This window comes from Pseudorasbora parva, chromosome 9, assembly GCF_024679245.1.
Source record: "Pseudorasbora parva isolate DD20220531a chromosome 9, ASM2467924v1, whole genome shotgun sequence".
NCBI classification, from domain to species: Eukaryota; Metazoa; Chordata; class Actinopteri; order Cypriniformes; family Gobionidae; genus Pseudorasbora; species Pseudorasbora parva.
In genome coordinates, this window is record NC_090180.1 from 26,459,629 (window position 1) to 26,477,368 (window position 17,740).

The window sequence follows — 17,740 nt, forward strand, 5'->3', positions numbered from 1 at the left end:
TAACTTGGGATTATGGGAATAAAACCCAGAACAGTAACAATAACGCAGAAGATTGAAGCTTACCGCTGTAAACCTGAGGTAACAAAAGAGGTAGTTAAGCTAACATATACCTAAACTTAGGCAAACGTGCAAAATTAAGGGAGGGCATAACTTACTTATACTGTGTAGGAACCACAACAGTAGTACAACAACAACAACAAAAAACCAAAACTTTCATGTTGCGCCATAAGGTCAGACTGCACTTAGTTCGTTCATTGGCAACTCAGGAGTCAAGTTAGCTTTCAGGAACTTCATGTAGTCTGTGAATAAGAGTTTATCCGCGCACAACTTGAAAGTTGAATTTGAGCGCCGCTACTGCTCCATGAAGATTGGTTGTAAACGAGAGACTGATCGAAAGCAACTCAGTGCATCACAAAGGAAAAACTGGAAATCTGGTGACCTTTACTGTGCATCTTAGGGGTTAAGTTCAAGTTTTTTTCCAGCAACAAAAGCATGAGGACCCTTCCATGAGACCTTTTTTCCTTCCTCACGAGCCTTCTTCACAAGCGGCCATAATTTAGCTCTAGCATCAACATCTTGCTTGATCAACGCCTCTTTGATGCGAAGCTTGTTTTCCTTTAGAAATCGAGAGTCTTTCGCAGCCCGCCATACCATATCTCTGTAGGTTCGCATGGTAAAACGCATGATGATGTTGCGAGGTGCTCCGTCGGATCTCCTTTGGCCCAGGCGGTGTACAACATCAACTACCTCATCCAACTTGTTCTGGATACTGGGAACCATCTTTCGTAGGATGTCGATCGTCACGCTTCTTGCATCTTCTCCATCGCGTTCTGGGACCCCCTGTAGCTTGAGGTTCCATCTACGCGAGTACCGTTGCATTTCTTCCATGTTTTCTTTTAAACATATGTTTTCAGCGCGCAGTTCCACATTCTCCTTTTCAAGTTGAACGATCTTGATATCATGCCTTTTGACGTCTTCACTTATATGGGAGACCTTCTCAGACAGTTTGTCGAGTTTTTCGCAAGAAACAGCAACCTTACCGTGCGTTTCATCCACTTTAGCCGTTAGCTTCTGAATCGCGTCAAGGAGAGTAGATAAAGAAACTTCGTTCGTGCCTTTTGAGCTCGCAAGCTTGGATGGAGTAGAGCAAACAGGCCTCGCAAAAACCTCTTCATTGGCACCGATTTCTGTCTCAATATTAACCTTCTCCAGATCGGTCGATTCCATGCAGGTGTCTTCCATGAGGTGTCCAGCTAATATGGCGCTTTCTTGAAGGGACTGATTCTTTCTTTTTTTGCCCATTTTGTCAAGTCAGGGTTAAGTATTGCCCAAAATTAGTGTTAATAAGAAATAAATGATCGCAATCTGAACTTTACATACTTAAATCTCAGCTTGTTAGCCTTAACACCTCAGACTACTCGGACGCTTAAAAAACGTGACAATTCACACCGCTGCCATCTTGGCTCCGTTCTGGGTTGTGGCAGGAAGAGTATCCGGCGGATTCTATCATGCGTCTGTTGAGGCGACGTACCCCTTCTCTCACGTAAAAGTACACGACTGTCTACTTCGGTAGGTTATCCGTGGCACGATCCACTCGCCATACCCCTAGGGGTGGAACGCTTTCCGAGCGCTAGATTACCCCCTTGAGTGGAACGCAGCACCAAGCCTCGCTTCAGATGTCCCATCCGTCCCATCCAGGTCCCATCACTACCGATTGGTAGTTGACATCAAATTATCGCGAGAGTGAAGTTAAACCTTCGCCATAGAGGAGAATCAAGGATACAGAGGGAAATACTTATCTCAAAGAAACAGGATTGGATAGCAGAATTTAAAATTTATATATGGCATAAATATTATTTATTTATTTAATTACCTTTAATTACCTTTTTTTTTTTTTTTTTTAAGTCCCTGTTGATGCTTCACACTCCAGTCCAGTTGGTGGCGGTAATACACCATAAGTTGGATTGTCAACCGCCATTAAACAATACAAGAAGAAGAAGAAGAAGAAGTTAAACCTTCGCCATAGTAGGATTCGTTTCGTTTCGGCTCAACTAGTAAACGCATTCGCAATGCAGCATGGTAATGAAAATGGAAGGCGTGAGACAATATAACGTAAACTTATCTCGTTTTGCGGAACTTTAAGCTTTCATAATTGCGAAAAGAAAACTACACAATGCAAAGGCTGATTTTGTTTGGCAGTGCTGTCAGAGCGGCCGCGGCAGGATCAGGCGGACTTCATGCGTCCTATTTTCCGTCTACGAGACATGCGAGTGTGAGCAGGACACTTTCTCAAGATCAACCCACCAACAACACAGGACACTTTAGATGTTACAGCTTACCACACAGGACTCTCATCAATGTGTCTGGACAAGACATTTATCCATTTCTTCAAGGAATAATAACCAATGACATGACTCTTCTGGCAGAGGATGTGTGTGCGATGTATGCTCACATGCTCAATGTTCAAGGCAGGACACTGTATGACATCATTATTTACAGGTAGTATGCTGGATTTTTTTTTACATGTATTTGAATTGTTAACTTCACACGGAATATAATATTAATAATATTTAAGAGGTGCTGGAATTTTGTAAAGGCAGGTCAAATGTGGGCGTGACCTTAGCATTATCTCTATGTCCCACCCATAGATGTAAAACATTGACTTTTTGTTACTAATAGCTGCTTTTCTGCTTCCAGTGTTGTTTTACATGTCAGTTAAGTCAGTGTGGTTTTAGCAGTTCATAAATATCATATGATGTTGGTATGTTCAAAGTGGTATATAAATCAGAATGCAAACCAATTAATCCACATGAAGAAAATGCAGTATGAGTAAAATCTTTCCGTGGCAGGGGCAGCTGCCACTGACACCCGTCACTCCACTATGGAATGTCAAAGCTGCCAATATTAAAAAGAAATAAATTTACAAAGAAATAATAACAAAAATAAACAAATAAATATATAAATAAAAATACATTGAGAAAAAGAACCTTATTAAAAGTATGTTAATCCAAAAATATAGCATGATGGAATCAATAAAGTGATGCGTGTAATATGAAACTAAAACAAACAGTAGGTGGCAGCAAGTCACTGTCGTAATGAGTGAGTTCAATCCATTTGTTTGATTCCTTAAACGGTTACTTCAGCAATTAGCATATGGCTTTGTATTAGGGCTGTCAAAATTGTTCAAAAATGACGTTCGAATATTCCCTCTAAAACAAACACGAATATTTGGCTGCACGATATTGGAAAAAAAATTACATTGCAATATTTTCCCAACGATATATATTGCGATATTGAGAGCCGTCAATCCAGGCTAAAGTCAATAATTACCATTCCATGATATTAATAATTTCAGTAATAAGCAAGCTTCATTACAAGTGACAAAAATAAAAGTTTGTGCAAACATGAAACTAAACCTCCAGTAGGTGGCATGAGGTGACTGTCTTAATGAGCGAGTCACTGAGTTGTTCATTCAAACGATTCATTCAAACACTGAATCGCTCACGCTTGTTGCTATGAGTGAGACGTGTTACGGGTCTGCAGTGAATGATTTTCACTGCTGAAATAAAACAAAAACACTAAATATTGCATCTAAAATGTAAGTGACTAAGTGAATGTTAATTAGTTGTTTATGGAATATGAAACCAGCGTCACAGTCGTGATGGTATTCAGGAAAACGCTCAAGTGTTGTAATTTCTCCTCGAGAGGCTGCACGAGCGTCAACGGCGCGACCTTATTATCGTCAGTTCATTATATATTATCCACTATCGATCGCCACTTACACTAAATTAATGCACAAACATTCTTGCATTTGGTGATTCGCTAATTATTTTATGTTTTAATCAAGCTGTCCGTCAGGCAAGTAAAATTCTCATTTGTCCCTTCAAAAAATCCACTTGTCCCGGACAAGCGTTAATGTCGAGCACTGCTTTGTATTAATGGTAAAGATCATCTTTGTGGTGCCGTTTTAACTGATCAGACAAATTGGTGGTGTTTTCTTGTTTTGTGGCCACAAGACACTCAATGCAAATTACTCTTTTTGTTCAGCATCCTCCTTCTTGTAGCCGAAATAGTCCCAAAAAGATGATTTCTGGTACAAACCTTTTTTTTTGTTTATGCGGCAGATCCTCTTCGTCGCGCATTTTAGCAGTGAATGTTTGGCCTTGAGCGGTGAGCAGCTGCACAGCGAACCAATCAAAAATAGAAAATGTAGTGAGCTAAGCTACCAGTTACTCTATATTAAATTAAGCTTCACCACACTGAAGCTAACCCCCAGGGAAATGTAGCAAGCTAAGATACAGCAACTTGAAAAAAGTAGTTTACTACATTTAAGCTACTTTTTATTTATTTAATTTTATATTGACCCACTTCATTCCAATCAATGTTATTTCAGTGGTCAATAAAAGTCAATCCTATAGACACACTTTTTTTTTAGTTATACAAAAACAGTACGAAATCAATTCAGCAACAAAAACATGTGATCCATAATATTAACAAAACCAGGGGCCTATTGCACAAAACTAGGATAAGGGATTAAGCCGGGATATCTTGGTGATCTTGTCATTTTTATGCAAAATTTAGTACACAGCTGTCATGTAAACGTAACCTGAAGGCAAACTCATACCAAGAACGATAACGATAATGAAAGATAACTGTATATTAGCGGATAAATTGAGCCAGGATCACCAAAATATCCCAGCTTAATCCCTTATCCTAGTATTGTGCAATAGGCCCCTGGTGTCGTGTGTGTGTGTGTGTGTGTGTGTGTGTGTGTGTGTGTATGATATGCATACACAACTGTGTGTTTGCATTTATGCTCAAATTAGACTTGGGCACTTTTGCAGGACAAACTGTAAGTTAATTTACAACTCAACTTGTCCAGTCCAGAAAGTACAGTAGCAAAATAATTAAGACATGCTCCAAACTGTACCAACATGGCAAAAAACAAAACAGTGTGTGTGTGTGTGTGTGTGCGTGTGCGTGTGCGTGTGCGTGTGCGTGTGCGTGCGTGTGCGTGTGTGCGTGCGTGTGCGTGCGTGTGTGTGCGCGTGCGTGTGTGTGCGTGTGTGTGTGCGTGTGTGTGTGTGTCTCCCACACACAAAAACATTTAAAGGCTGTATGCTGTATAAAAGTAAACATTGTTTTAAAAAAAATAATCAACCATTTAGGAATAATTATTAGTAATAGTAGGTTAGTGAAATATTATTACATAGAGATGTAAATAAGGTAATCTATCCTAATACATTGTTTCCCACACATAGACTAATTTGTGGAGGACCGCCACAGAATTAACAGCGGCCGCCACATATTGCTTCGTCATTCATTCATTTTTACGCTATTTAAAAGACGCACGCATATTCGTTCAGCTGGATTCATTCACTCACACACACACACACTCGGTGCGTTGTATTCGACTGTAAGTCTTAAAAAAGTTTTGTTGCATTTAGTGTGGCATAACAGTTAAAAACCAGAGCATTTGAATAACAGAGTTGCGACGCGCCTTCATCACGCGGCAGCCCGCGTGGTCATAGCCCTCTGAACAGTTCTAAACAAACCAGCACTGTGCCAATCAATACATTTGAACAGAGCAGTATTTCCCAACTGGGATGCCGTGAGCAGGTCTAAAAGGTGCCGGGACGCACTTACACCCCGGTTCATCTCACATCTGATGACGCATCTTTAATATGGATTGTAACTTGCTTTATGTTGTGCTGTGAATGCTTTGTGTGTTTCTGTCAATGGACACACGTGCTGGCTCCTCAATTATACACTACAACAACAGCCGATAATAAAAGAAAAATGTGGTTAAAACGTTCTCTCTTTGTAAACGTTGTTCAATGCATGTTCAAAAACTGTACTGAAATATGAACCTTAAACCGTGATACAATCCGAACCGTGAGTAATCTGTTACACCTCTAGTGTAACGTATGTGAGGGGGTGCCACAAAATGTTGCACATTTTCAAAGGGTGCCATGACTGAAAAAAGGTTGGGAAACTCCCTGAATGACAACTGCTGAATGATGCAACATAACACTGCACAAGTACTTTGTCACAACCAAATATTAATGGTTAATTAGCTTTAAACTGTCCAGTAAAATAAATTATAATAGTTCATATAATATTAAATTAAAGTGCTCCATTAGCTTTTTCATTTAAGTATTTTTCATTCAAATTTTCCATACTGTACATTAAAGTGCATTACAAAATAAAGGCAAATACAGCAAGAACTCCCCGAGTAAAGAAATTAAAGTTGACTTTGTCATTAACATTTTATCAAAAGATACTAGTTCATCCTTGAGAGCTAACTTTCTTCACTTAAGCTTCCCACCTATCAGAGACATCACCATTGAAATACATGATTGCCAGCCAAGTTCAGTGAGTGCCTCTCTCTTGTCTGTGAGAAGAGTTTTGTATTTGCTGAAGCTCTGCTCACAGTCAACTGAGCTGACTGGGAAGTAAATGAACGCCACAGCCACCTCTGCAACTCTTGGGAATCTTGCACTCAGGCCTCTCCAGTAGTTTGCAAGCTCCATATCAGGTTGCAGGGGGAACACATTGTTGATAGGCCAACCACTGCTCACTGAGCTCTGCTGATGGGTTAGCCAGGGGCATTTATAAAGGGAGATGGGCATTTTCCCAGCTGTATTACATTTAAACATCCTGATTTACATGTACCAAAAAAAAGTTATTTTTCATTGGGTATATTCGAATTAAGCATTTTTAATCTTATTTAATGTGCATGTTACCCAGATTCCCCTGCATCAGTTGTTTTCTAATTCTGACGCAGCTATAAATAATTATGTATTTTAATTACATATATTCAGTTATTCCTTTACATAGTTGCAAGTTGCAATATGTTATTAATGACTAAACACAAAAAAAGTTGTCTTTGCTGTATCAATAGGCAATATATTTATATTTAACATGAAGTATAGGGCTTCCCTGTACATTAATACCAGCAGCAGCACCGCGTCAGACACGCTTCTGGTGTGCAAAGAAGGAGAAAACGCCAGGTAGCCGCCTCGCGGCTGACACGCAACAGAAACGTCACGCTTGCAGTGTGTCTCCGCCCTTAGCATTCCGGCTGCGTGGCGTGTCCGTTTTTATTTCGGCTACCATGTTAACAGGTTAGAGGTCGCACACTGCCCGTCTGACATGCGCGTCTCACATGCATGTTAGAAACGGAACAGACGCCTATTTTTCACTCGACACGCCAGAGTGTTCGAAGTGTTTCCAGGCAAAAGTATAGGACAAGATGTTTATATGTCACAAACACATATTAATGAATTACATTTTCATGTTTGGAAGTCTCTAGGTTAACATAAATGCATATATAGGCCTGATTGTAATAATACAAAAACAACATAATTATCAATTTTGAAATATTGCACCTGTCAATAAAGAACAAAATATTCTGTAGCCTATTTTGCCGTCAATACCATAGATATGTATGGTCAATAGGCTACTGCCGACTTTGGCTTTGCTGTATCAGTAGGCTATATATTTATGTTTAACATGAAGTATAGGCCTTCCCTGTACGTCAACTAGCAGCAGCAGTGCCGCACCAGACATGTTTCTGGTGCAAAGGGATGGAAAACGCCGCACAGACGCCCCGCGGCTGACAGGCAACAGAAACACCATGTTTTAACCTATGATTTTTCAAAACTATATCATTTACACATGAGCACATAAATTTATCTCCACTAAACGGATATTTGTAATACTGTCACTGAAACTCCGTAAACTAAACGTTCCCTCACGCAGTAATCCCTCACGCATTAATCGCTTCCAATGCAGGCATTATCTCTCCCGGTTAGGGATGGGTACCCGGTATTAAATCAGCCCCGGTGGAAACTCTTCACTGCGGTGCTAAATTATGAAAGACCGCAGTATCGATAAGCTCTGACACTATCGGCTCTGCTGTCTGTACTGGAGCAATGAAGAAAATACACATACTATTTATAATTGCTTTATAGACGTAATATTGCGAATTCTATATTGCTACCCATTTTTATAAGCAATAATATTAAACCATGTGTTCGATTTTTGCTAGTTGGAAACTAAAACAAAACGTTCCGTCTTGCGCAACTTCCTTCCCTTCACAGCAGTGAGCATTGGTTTCTCCCAAACCCCAAACTTAATGCCAAAATCAACACAATCCTTGATTATTGTAAAATAATCTCTACTGTTGCTTAATTGTGGAACGCTTTTGTTAATAAATAGATAGAGCTATTAAAAGCACAATAATTTGCGCAAGAGTTTCCAGCTTCAAGGCGGCTTATGTGTGTGCGCATTGAAACCAACGTGAAACTTTGTGTGCATGTCTATACCATCAAATACACACAACAAATAGCCAGTGGTGGAGGAAGTACTGAATCTCAGTACTTAAGTAAAAGTACAAGTAACCAGAAATATATTTACTTTAGTAAAAGTAGAAGTACTACAACGACAACCCTAAGTTAAAAGTAAAAAGTACCTGATTTTAAATGTAGCTACTTTAAGTATTAAAAGTAAAAGTACTTGCATAAAAATGTATTCTCTTAATGTCTAATTCTAATAATTAAAAAGAAGAAAACAGTATGAGCGGTGGCATTTTAATTGAGTTAGTTTTGGGTTAATGTAATTGTTCTTACCATCTGTTGCCTAGTTTACATTCTGACTTACAATTCTGGTTATCTGCAAAGTTAAATGTCATTTTTCTGAAGCAACATTCTCATCAGCTTTGATGTATTTAAATCTTCATAATTATGATATTTTTACCTTTTATAAAGGATTTTTTTTTTTAAAAAGACCCTAATCTTATTAAATATAGGCTTTGCTTCAGCTTTCCCTTTATATTCTTAAATTTGATTAATAAATTAAATTAGAATAAGATACAATAGGGTTGTTACCAATCAAATTAAATAATTAACCCTGAAAAATTACAACTGCACTAAATAATGATATGAGATTGTTTGAACTAAAAAAAGTTAAGTAAACCACCAGTAAATGGCAGCAGGTGAATCCTTATGGGAGAGTCATTGAGTCGATTCGTTCAAACGGCTGATTCGTTCATAAATGAGGCAGTCGTTTATGAATAGGGCATTGAATCTTTGATTCAGTAACGCACTGTTGCTGTGCAATACGTTATGGTTCAGATGTGGAAATCTGATCTTGGAAATATTTTCGCTGCTGAAATAGAACAAAAGCAATAAGCAATCAATAAAATGTAAGTGACTTGATGTTAATTAATTGTTTATGGAACTGTCAAATGAAATCAGTATCACATTTGATGGTCGTGATGGTATTCAGGAAAACTACACTCGTTGGTCGTGTCATGTGATGTTTTTTTAACTGTTATAAAATATAAAAACTAAACATTTTTAATGTAGTATGTTACTGAGTTTCTTTGTGTGAGCGGGGCTGATTTGTTTCCATTTCTCCTCGAGAGGCTGCGCAAGCCTCAACAGCGCAACCGTCAATTTGTTAGCCTATAACGTACATTATGTATTATTATCCGGGCAAGCCTTAATCTCGAGCCCTGAAACTGATCAGAAAATGTAACGAAATGTTGTAGAAATGTAGTGGAGTAGAAAGTATAATAATTGCTGCAAAATGTAACGAAGTAAAAGTAAAAAGTATGCACTATTTATTCTACTTAAGTAAAGTACAGATACGTGAAAAATGTACTTAAGTAAAGTAACAAAATATTTTTACTTCGTTACATTCCACCACTGCAAATAGCCTATGTCAAAATGACCACTTGGAGAGTATTCACTTAAACACAGTTTATGTCTTAAATGGGCGTTAATAGTTGGGAGAAAATACTATGTGTAAGATCTGCATTTGGTCTTAAAGGGGCAGCGTCTAATAAACCCTGACGATTGTGTCATTAATGTGAATCAAACAAAAGGCGAAGAGAAAGATACTCGCATCTAGTAAGAGATTAAAAATTATGAATCTATTAATTTGTACAGTGAAAACTGTGCAGTATTATTTTATATTTGATTATTAGATGTCTTTTGTAGGTCATTACCCAAACAGTAATGTTAGTAGACCTTCCTGAAATTAAAGCACCATATTTTATTTGTATCTTTGTTTTATTGTATATTTACTGTATTTATTTGACCATTTGTTTGTAATGGTCAATGGCTTTGTTTCTTGTTCTTATTGTATGCATATGGAAATAGTGATAGATTTTTTATATTCGTTTTGTTTAAACATTGCTGTTTATTTTGCTATAGATATTTTACATGTTCAGATTATAAAGCAATGTTAATTATTTTCTTTATTTTTCTTTTTAGTCTAATAAAGTCTAACAAAAAGAACTGATAAAGATACTGTTAAAGTACCGGATCAATAAGCAGTATCGGTAAGAGTAGTAATACACTGTTAAAAATTTATTGTAAATTTACAGGAAATTCCTGGCAAATAGTTGCCGTAAATTTACAGCAAGTAATATACAGGAATTTTACTGTTTTTTAAATACAATATAGTACTGTATTTATACAGCAGTGCTACTGTGATTATAGTATCATTATAACAGTAAAATGCTATAATTTATTGTATTTTACTGTATATTTACTGCAACTCAGTTGCCAGGAATTTCCTGTAATTTCACAGGAAAATTACAATTTAATATTGTAATTCAATATACTGTATATATCCTGTTATTTATTACAATAAAAAAACAATGTCATCTTTTCTTAATCTTTTATTAACACTATACAACACATATTACAAACTTGTATTTTTTTCATACAAAAGTATCCACTTTTTTTTTAAATGACATTCTCACTGAAGAATAGCTCACTTCCAGAAACCCAGACAGCCTATCATCAGGGGGAACATGGTGATATGCAACAAAAGTGCCCAGCCAGACTTGAACTGAGGGAAGTTGTTCATGGTCAATGCCATAAACCACCATCTGGGGCCAGGAAGTGTCATTGAGGGTGGGGGCTCAACACAACCACTAGCCCATTAACTCAAAGTCCAGGAGTTTTCTTTTTCTCAAGAGGGTGCAGACAGGTGCGTTGAGCCCATGTCTCTTCTCTGCTTTGCTGCCTGTCTGGGAGTTGATTCCACAAAAAGCTCTGAAAACAGAGAGAGAAGAAAAAAGCCTTTAAAAATTAAGCCTTTAAGAGCAGTTTGAACATTTAAGAGCAAGACGCAAAATACACACAGAAAAACACCTAAATCTTCTCTCAGCGTACACAAGATAATATGCAATGCTATTTCATATTTGATTACTTTATTAAATGTCTGTGTCTAAAAACTACTGTTAGATTCCTGAAAATCCTCAAAACACTATTTTAAAAGCATCTTTGCTCTATTGTATGTATTTGTATTGTAGGGGTGTCGAAATGAATCGTTTCTTCGATGCATCGCGATGCAGACGAGGACGATTTGGTATCGGTTCAGTAATAGACCATAACCGCTTATAATGTACTGATTCTTTTCTGCCGTAATTTTTTACGCACGTGTATTGTCACGGTAGCATACAATGGCAGAGGGACGCAAGTGAGAGTAATTAAAATGCTCCAACTACTTTAAAAGACGACATCTGGGCACATTTTGGCTTAATCTGGTAAGCACGACCTGGAGAACACATGTGCTGTGTAAATCAAAGCTATCTGATTTATCTAAACGATTTCTTTTACACCTTGGCACATAAATATATCTCCACAAAACAGATATAAATCCGATCTACATTTCCTGCACTATATGCAGATTTATTTGTGTTCACGTCACTGAAAACAACAGCTATGAGCTGTATTATATTAATCACCATTGAGCCACGCGCACTCCTATTGCCTCCTAGAGTGCGCAGCAAAAGCACTGGTCAGATCATTCAGTTTCTTTACTTTTAATGAATATGACTATTTTGAGCACCTGCAACCTTACTTTCGGTAGTGTGTGTGTTTACTTGATGAGAGAGACACCTACAATTTATTTTTATTTTTTAGCATTGTTGCGATGAGTAAAATTAACATTTGTGGTTTCAACAACCAGATGCATTTAGACTTTATTTTTGACTGTATTGAGCGGAACCACCTCCTGAAGTGGCTTTTAGTATTTTCTATTTGTTCTAAATGCTCCTGTTGTCTTCTGTGCCCAGACTTGAGTTTTGTTTGATACATTTATAAAGCGTGTTTTCTTTGAGCTGGTAAAATTAAAGGTTGAGTTTATATAACTGCCTGACAAAATTGTATGAGGATACAGTGAATCGTCAATGCATTGTGATGCATCGTGATATCCAAGGGGGTAATCTAGCGCTCGGAAAGCGTTCCACCCCTAGGGGCTGCCATTGCTAACCAAGCCATCACCTGCTGTTAGCATCATTGACTCCCATTCATTTTTGAGTCACTTTGACAGTGAATAACTTTACATCTGAGGCGATTAAAGACTCCATTGTTTATTTCTAAAGAAACACGGCAATGCATAAAAGGCTCCATTACCTTGTATCTTACTCTATCGCCCCATAGAAGCTGTTTTTGTAAAAATAGGCTAACTATTGCGTCATAACCAACGCGACTCTGTCGCACAGTTGAGAAATTACCATATAGACAGGAGGAGACGCTCGCAGGCAATCTTTTACTGTCTATGAGACAGTCGGGGGGACGTGGAGACATAAAGTCTGATAAAGTCAAGGGAGAAGAATGGGGAGAAGCCCATAGTGAGCCAAAAGTAACGGGAGAAAATATTTAAACAACGCGATTCAGATTTCACTTTCCACAACTACTAGAAGACCTACAACTGTCAGATAGGAGGCTCACGTCACATCTACGTTGTCAAGCTCAATCTGAGCCTGCGCAGTTCACTCAGCCATCAGGAAGTGAGTGCTCCTATACTGACATCACTTAACGCCGTATAAGTCAATGGGATAGCTCTGTCCATTTCTTTTACTGTCTATGGTGATACCGAATTGAACCAAATCTAAGGCCTGATAATCATAATCGACTCGAACCCTGAGACCAGTGTAGGTTCACACCCCTATTGTGTTGTTGCTTGTCGTTTGATTATTTGTTCTTATTTTGTTCATTTTTATTTGACAAACGTCCTAAATGTCTATTGACATCAACGCATAGAGAAAATCATAGAGCCTAAAAATACTGGACAAAAAGGAAGCAATTCAGGGACGTTCCATATGAGAATGATGGATCTATTTTCTTCATTAGTGAATAAATTAGTGAATTCAATTTAAACATACCTTTGGATAAATTCAAGAGTGCTTGAAGCATCTTTTGGATACTGCAAGTTAAACACATAGTAAGCAGCGAAGGTTGCTGCCACTCCATTCAAAAGACTGTTATGGGGCCCCATCACAATTGTTCCTTCCATGGACATCATCCACTTGTCTGCGCTTAGTGTCTCTCCTGAAATGCATTTAACACAATTAGGTATATTTTAGCTTTTTATAGTCACAGTCTCAATAATTCGATTTCACCTCATAATTCTTTTTCTAATCTACTACGCTACAGGCTCTGAACCCTCCAAGAAAATATTTAATAACGATGCTGATTGGTTTAAGTTGCGCACGCGCAGTTTATTTTAGATACAGACAGCTTACATGACACACGCTGTGCTCTTCCACCCTTGTTCGCCAAGCACAAAGTAACGTAAATAACAAGATAATATTCATATTAGCTCACAGTTATGGCTAACTTATAGAATTAAATAAAGATACTAGCACTGGCGATTTATTAAAGCCCATATTTCAACTGACCTTTGCTTGTATTCATTCAGTGACCGTAACATCTACAAGCATGCTAGTTTGCAAAACACAACAACTTCAATTGACATTGGGGACCTAACGTTACTAATGTCACTGAAATATACCAAACGAAATCACCTTTATTAATATATAGACTTAAATGAGATAAAGACAATATTTCATGTTACATACCTGAGATGTGTTCCTTCTTCCAAAGATGAATGCTTCTGGTACCGTTGGCGCCTATTTTCAAAATTCAAACAGCCGCGATCCCACAATGCTATGCACAGTGGCTGTAAAATAACGCTTCTACAGTGCATTTACAATAATATTACAGGACTGTCCATACATTTCCCATCATGCATTTGCATTTACAGCAAAAACACGAATACAATACGTTTTTGTAAAATTTATTGTAAAATTACATCAATTGCCAACAGTGTACCTACTACCGTAGCTCGATAGCCATCCCTACTACCGTAGCTCATCTCGTCCTCCCTCTCCTGCTATTTATGCACTATACATATATAAGAATAAATCATTTATAATACTTTGAACAATCATACTACTAAAACTAAATGTGATCTGCTGATTTTAATGCTGTTTGCACTTTCACTATGGACTGCTGCTTAAAATGTTGTTTGCGCTTTTGAGGAGCGCCATTCCGTCGATGCGTGCGCTTCAGATGATCAATGCAATCCGTCACAGTTTTAATCACAGAAAGCATGTCAAAATGACTGCACTCAAACTGTAAATGTTTAGCTCTTCCAAGAATTTTAATTCTGCATTTACTCACTTGTTGTCAGACTCATATACTCACGTTGTTTCCGCGTGTCACGCAATCATCTGAACATCCGTGTTTACTACAGTATGTGTGTCGTTGTAAAACCGTTCATCATTGCCATAGTTCATGTCTCTTCAGAAGACTTGGATTTGAATTGGACAGTATTTTTTTTTTTTTTTTACGATGCCTTTATGCCTTTTTTTGATCTTTTAAATTTTTTTATACATTCAATCATGTTTTCTTTGAGCAGGTAAAATTAAATGTTCAGTTCATATAATTGATTGACAAAATTGTATACATGAGGATGCAGTGAACCGTCAATTCATTGTGATATCGAATTAAACCGAATTGATGACATAACAATTGTAATCGAACTGAAACATGAGACCAGTGTAGGTTCACACCCCTACGGTAAACATAAACAAAGCAATGACTACAATGCAAGCATATTAATGTTAAGTTACATAGTTAAAAAGGCAACATAACAGAAATGACCTATTGACCCATCTGCTTGAAAACATTTAGAATAATGATTTTTGTAGAATGTGCTATACATATAAAACTGTTTGGTACATGCTGCATGTATTAATATATATATGTTTTATTTTCTTTATTTTCAGTTTGAAAGAAAACCCAAATGGATTTAATGGTGTACTCCTAGAGTGCGACAACATTGTACAGGAATCCATTATGCGGCTTCTAAAAGTCTACAAGATACGTCGCAAAGTAAACATCAGCTTGTGTCCTAGTCTCTCGCTATGGGCTCTATTACCTTGGAATAAAGATGCAGTGCTGGGAAAGTCAAAGCCAGATGTTACTGCAGCAGATAAAGTGTTAGTATTAGAGCAAGATCCAAGAACGGAACTCATGGGCTGGAGAATGATCACGAGTTGCCAGGACAATCTACATGAGATTGTCTCTGCTTGTCGACGGGGCAACACTGAAGAATACCACAGACATCGCTATGAAATTGGTATTAAACACTGTAGATAAACTGAACCCAAAAAGTATTAACTAGGTTCATTTGTTAGTTATTGATAGTCTACATTGTTTTGCAGTTAAACATGCAGTACTTCTCTGTCTAATGAAAATGTATATGAATAGTAGATGTGACTTAAAGGGTTACTTCAGCGATTAGCATATGGCTTTCTATCAGTAAAAACCCTGGAGTATATTCAAATGATTGTGCCCCCCCACATGGGGGTTGGGAGATCGCGCTCACAGCTCAGGCATTCATGTAAACGGTGAGGCCGGCGGAGCAAAGCGAGTGTTTCAACTTCTCAAATTAATTTCTATGAAAGTTAAGCTTACAAAGGCATGAACTGAAAACGCGCCAGACTGAACATGCACTGTGAATCTATGCCGTGAGCGCAGTCGCGTTTACCTCAGCTCTCACCACAAGCTCATTCTTGACAGTGTAATCTGTCTCCTGCAGCGTTTGTAACATGACACCCCCTCAGCGGCTAAATCACATTATATTGAACAGACACGTTCAGTTTTTAATTGTAGTGTCTGTTCTCTAACTGAACTGATTTTATGAAAATGAACGCAGTCGCGGTAGGAAAGTGATACAGTAATCTAGTAGGTGGCTTTTGGAGTGGCCTCGTAGGGCAGCGAAGCATTCTGGGAATTGTTGTCTTTCATCCCCATGAGACAAAAATAAATGTTCTGTATTTTCTCAGTCTAGAAAGCACCAAATAAAAAAATAATAATTTCACATTTTTACTACATTAATGACCCAGTTTAAATACGAATCCTCTTTTCAGCGCTGAAGTACCCCTTTAGGCAGTGATAACACTGTTCTGCAGTAATTTGCTTTACTCCATCTAAAACTATTTTACACAACTTCTTTCAAAAAAATTTAAACAAATTATTCTAGCAGCTTAAAAACCTCAAATTAATTACTTTTACATACACTTTCCCTCACTTAAATAGTATTTATATATAAAGTTCATACGTAGGTAGTTTATATTTTTCTAAAAAAATTGTCAAGCCTTTTAGCAGAAGCTTTTATTGAATAATAATAATAATTTAAAAAAGATAATTAGAAGCATACATTCAGTGTGTTCCAACTTTTGACTGGTAGGCTACTGGTGTAGATATGAATATGCATTTTAGATATTGCTTTCATCTCAGCATGAAAAATGATGCCAATTTTTTTCACAGTATGTCATTTTTCTTCTGATAATTAGGTTGATATTAAAATGTTAATATTTATCTTAAGTAATTATCTGCCTCATCAAAGTGTACATGGATTTTTTTATCGGTAATACATTTATAATGGCATTTTTTAAAAGTGTTAAACAGTTAAATGCACTATTCAAGAGTCTGCACACCCTTTGTAATATTCCTGTAATTTATTTAATTTCTGTAGGACTACCTGAAGGAGTTGGAGACCTTCCGCCAGGTGAGGCTCTTCCACTGGAATCTAATCTTGTTTACATGCAGGGAATTAGTTTCAGCAAGGGATGCTACATCGGACAGGAACTAACTGCCAGAACTCACCACACCGGTGTTATAAGGAAGCGCCTAATGCCTGTTACCATGTCTGCTCCAGCTGAGAACCTGGACCAAGGGGCTGCTCTTGAGACTGAGGGGGGAAGGCCAGCAGGGAAATACAGGGCAGGAATCGACAAGCTGGGACTTGGCCTCATACGCTTGGCTCATGCCAAAGAGTCACTCAAACTTAAATCCTCTGATGATATGACAGTGACTTTACAGGCTACAGTGCCTGACTGGTGGCCAAAAAACACTGAGGATAAATGAATTGGCAACACTAGAAATTCTACCAGACTGCTTTAATTTTAATGCAGATAATATTTATTTAGAGTTAAATTAGCATGTTAAAAATAATAAATTTTACACAAAAATCTGTTGACAACACCTTGAAATAAAACATATTTAAAAAATATTTTATTGTTGTTCATTTTCTAAAGCAAATCACATTACACCACACCAAAATATTCTTATTTGAAAAGCCAGACTGTATTATAAAATAAAATATCGAAATAGCCAGATTAAAACAACTAATATTGTTTCTGTTGTTGCAGAGAATAAGAAACTCATTTTTTATGGGGGAAAGTGGGGAAAGATGTGTAGGCCCTTTAATCTAGTAAACTATTTTTGTCATGTTATATTATAAGAAGGAAAGGGCCAAAAACATACAATTGATAGATACACATATACATGGTGTTGTATACAAGCAAATTTAGCTTGGTAAAAAAATTAAAATAGCCTGTGTATAAAACCCATGCAAATTAAAT

At 37.4% G+C, this 17,740-nt stretch overlaps 1 protein-coding gene across 1 annotated transcript; it reads left to right on the forward strand.

The window, feature by feature from the left end:
- The first annotated feature begins 1,938 nt into the window (after positions 1-1,938).
- On the forward strand, positions 1,939-17,388 carry iba57 (iron-sulfur cluster assembly factor IBA57). The gene is made up of 3 exons (XM_067452137.1): positions 1,939-2,499; positions 15,098-15,450; positions 16,852-17,388. Exons 1-3 carry the CDS (start codon positions 2,174-2,176, stop codon positions 17,241-17,243), a joined length of 1,071 nt encoding a protein of 356 aa, XP_067308238.1. The 5' UTR covers positions 1,939-2,173; the 3' UTR covers positions 17,244-17,388.
- Positions 17,389-17,740: the final 352 nt, after the last annotated feature.

Coding starts and splice junctions, on each gene's coding strand:
- iba57 (XM_067452137.1), top strand. CDS start 2,174: ATGCAAAGGCTGATTTTGTTTGGCAGTGCTGTCAGAGCGGCCGCGGCA. Junction 2,500..15,097: donor TATGACATCATTATTTACAG/GTAGTATGCTGG, acceptor CTTTATTTTCAG/TTTGAAAGAAAACCCAAATG. Junction 15,451..16,851: donor CAGACATCGCTATGAAATTG/GTATTAAACACT, acceptor TAATTTCTGTAG/GACTACCTGAAGGAGTTGGA.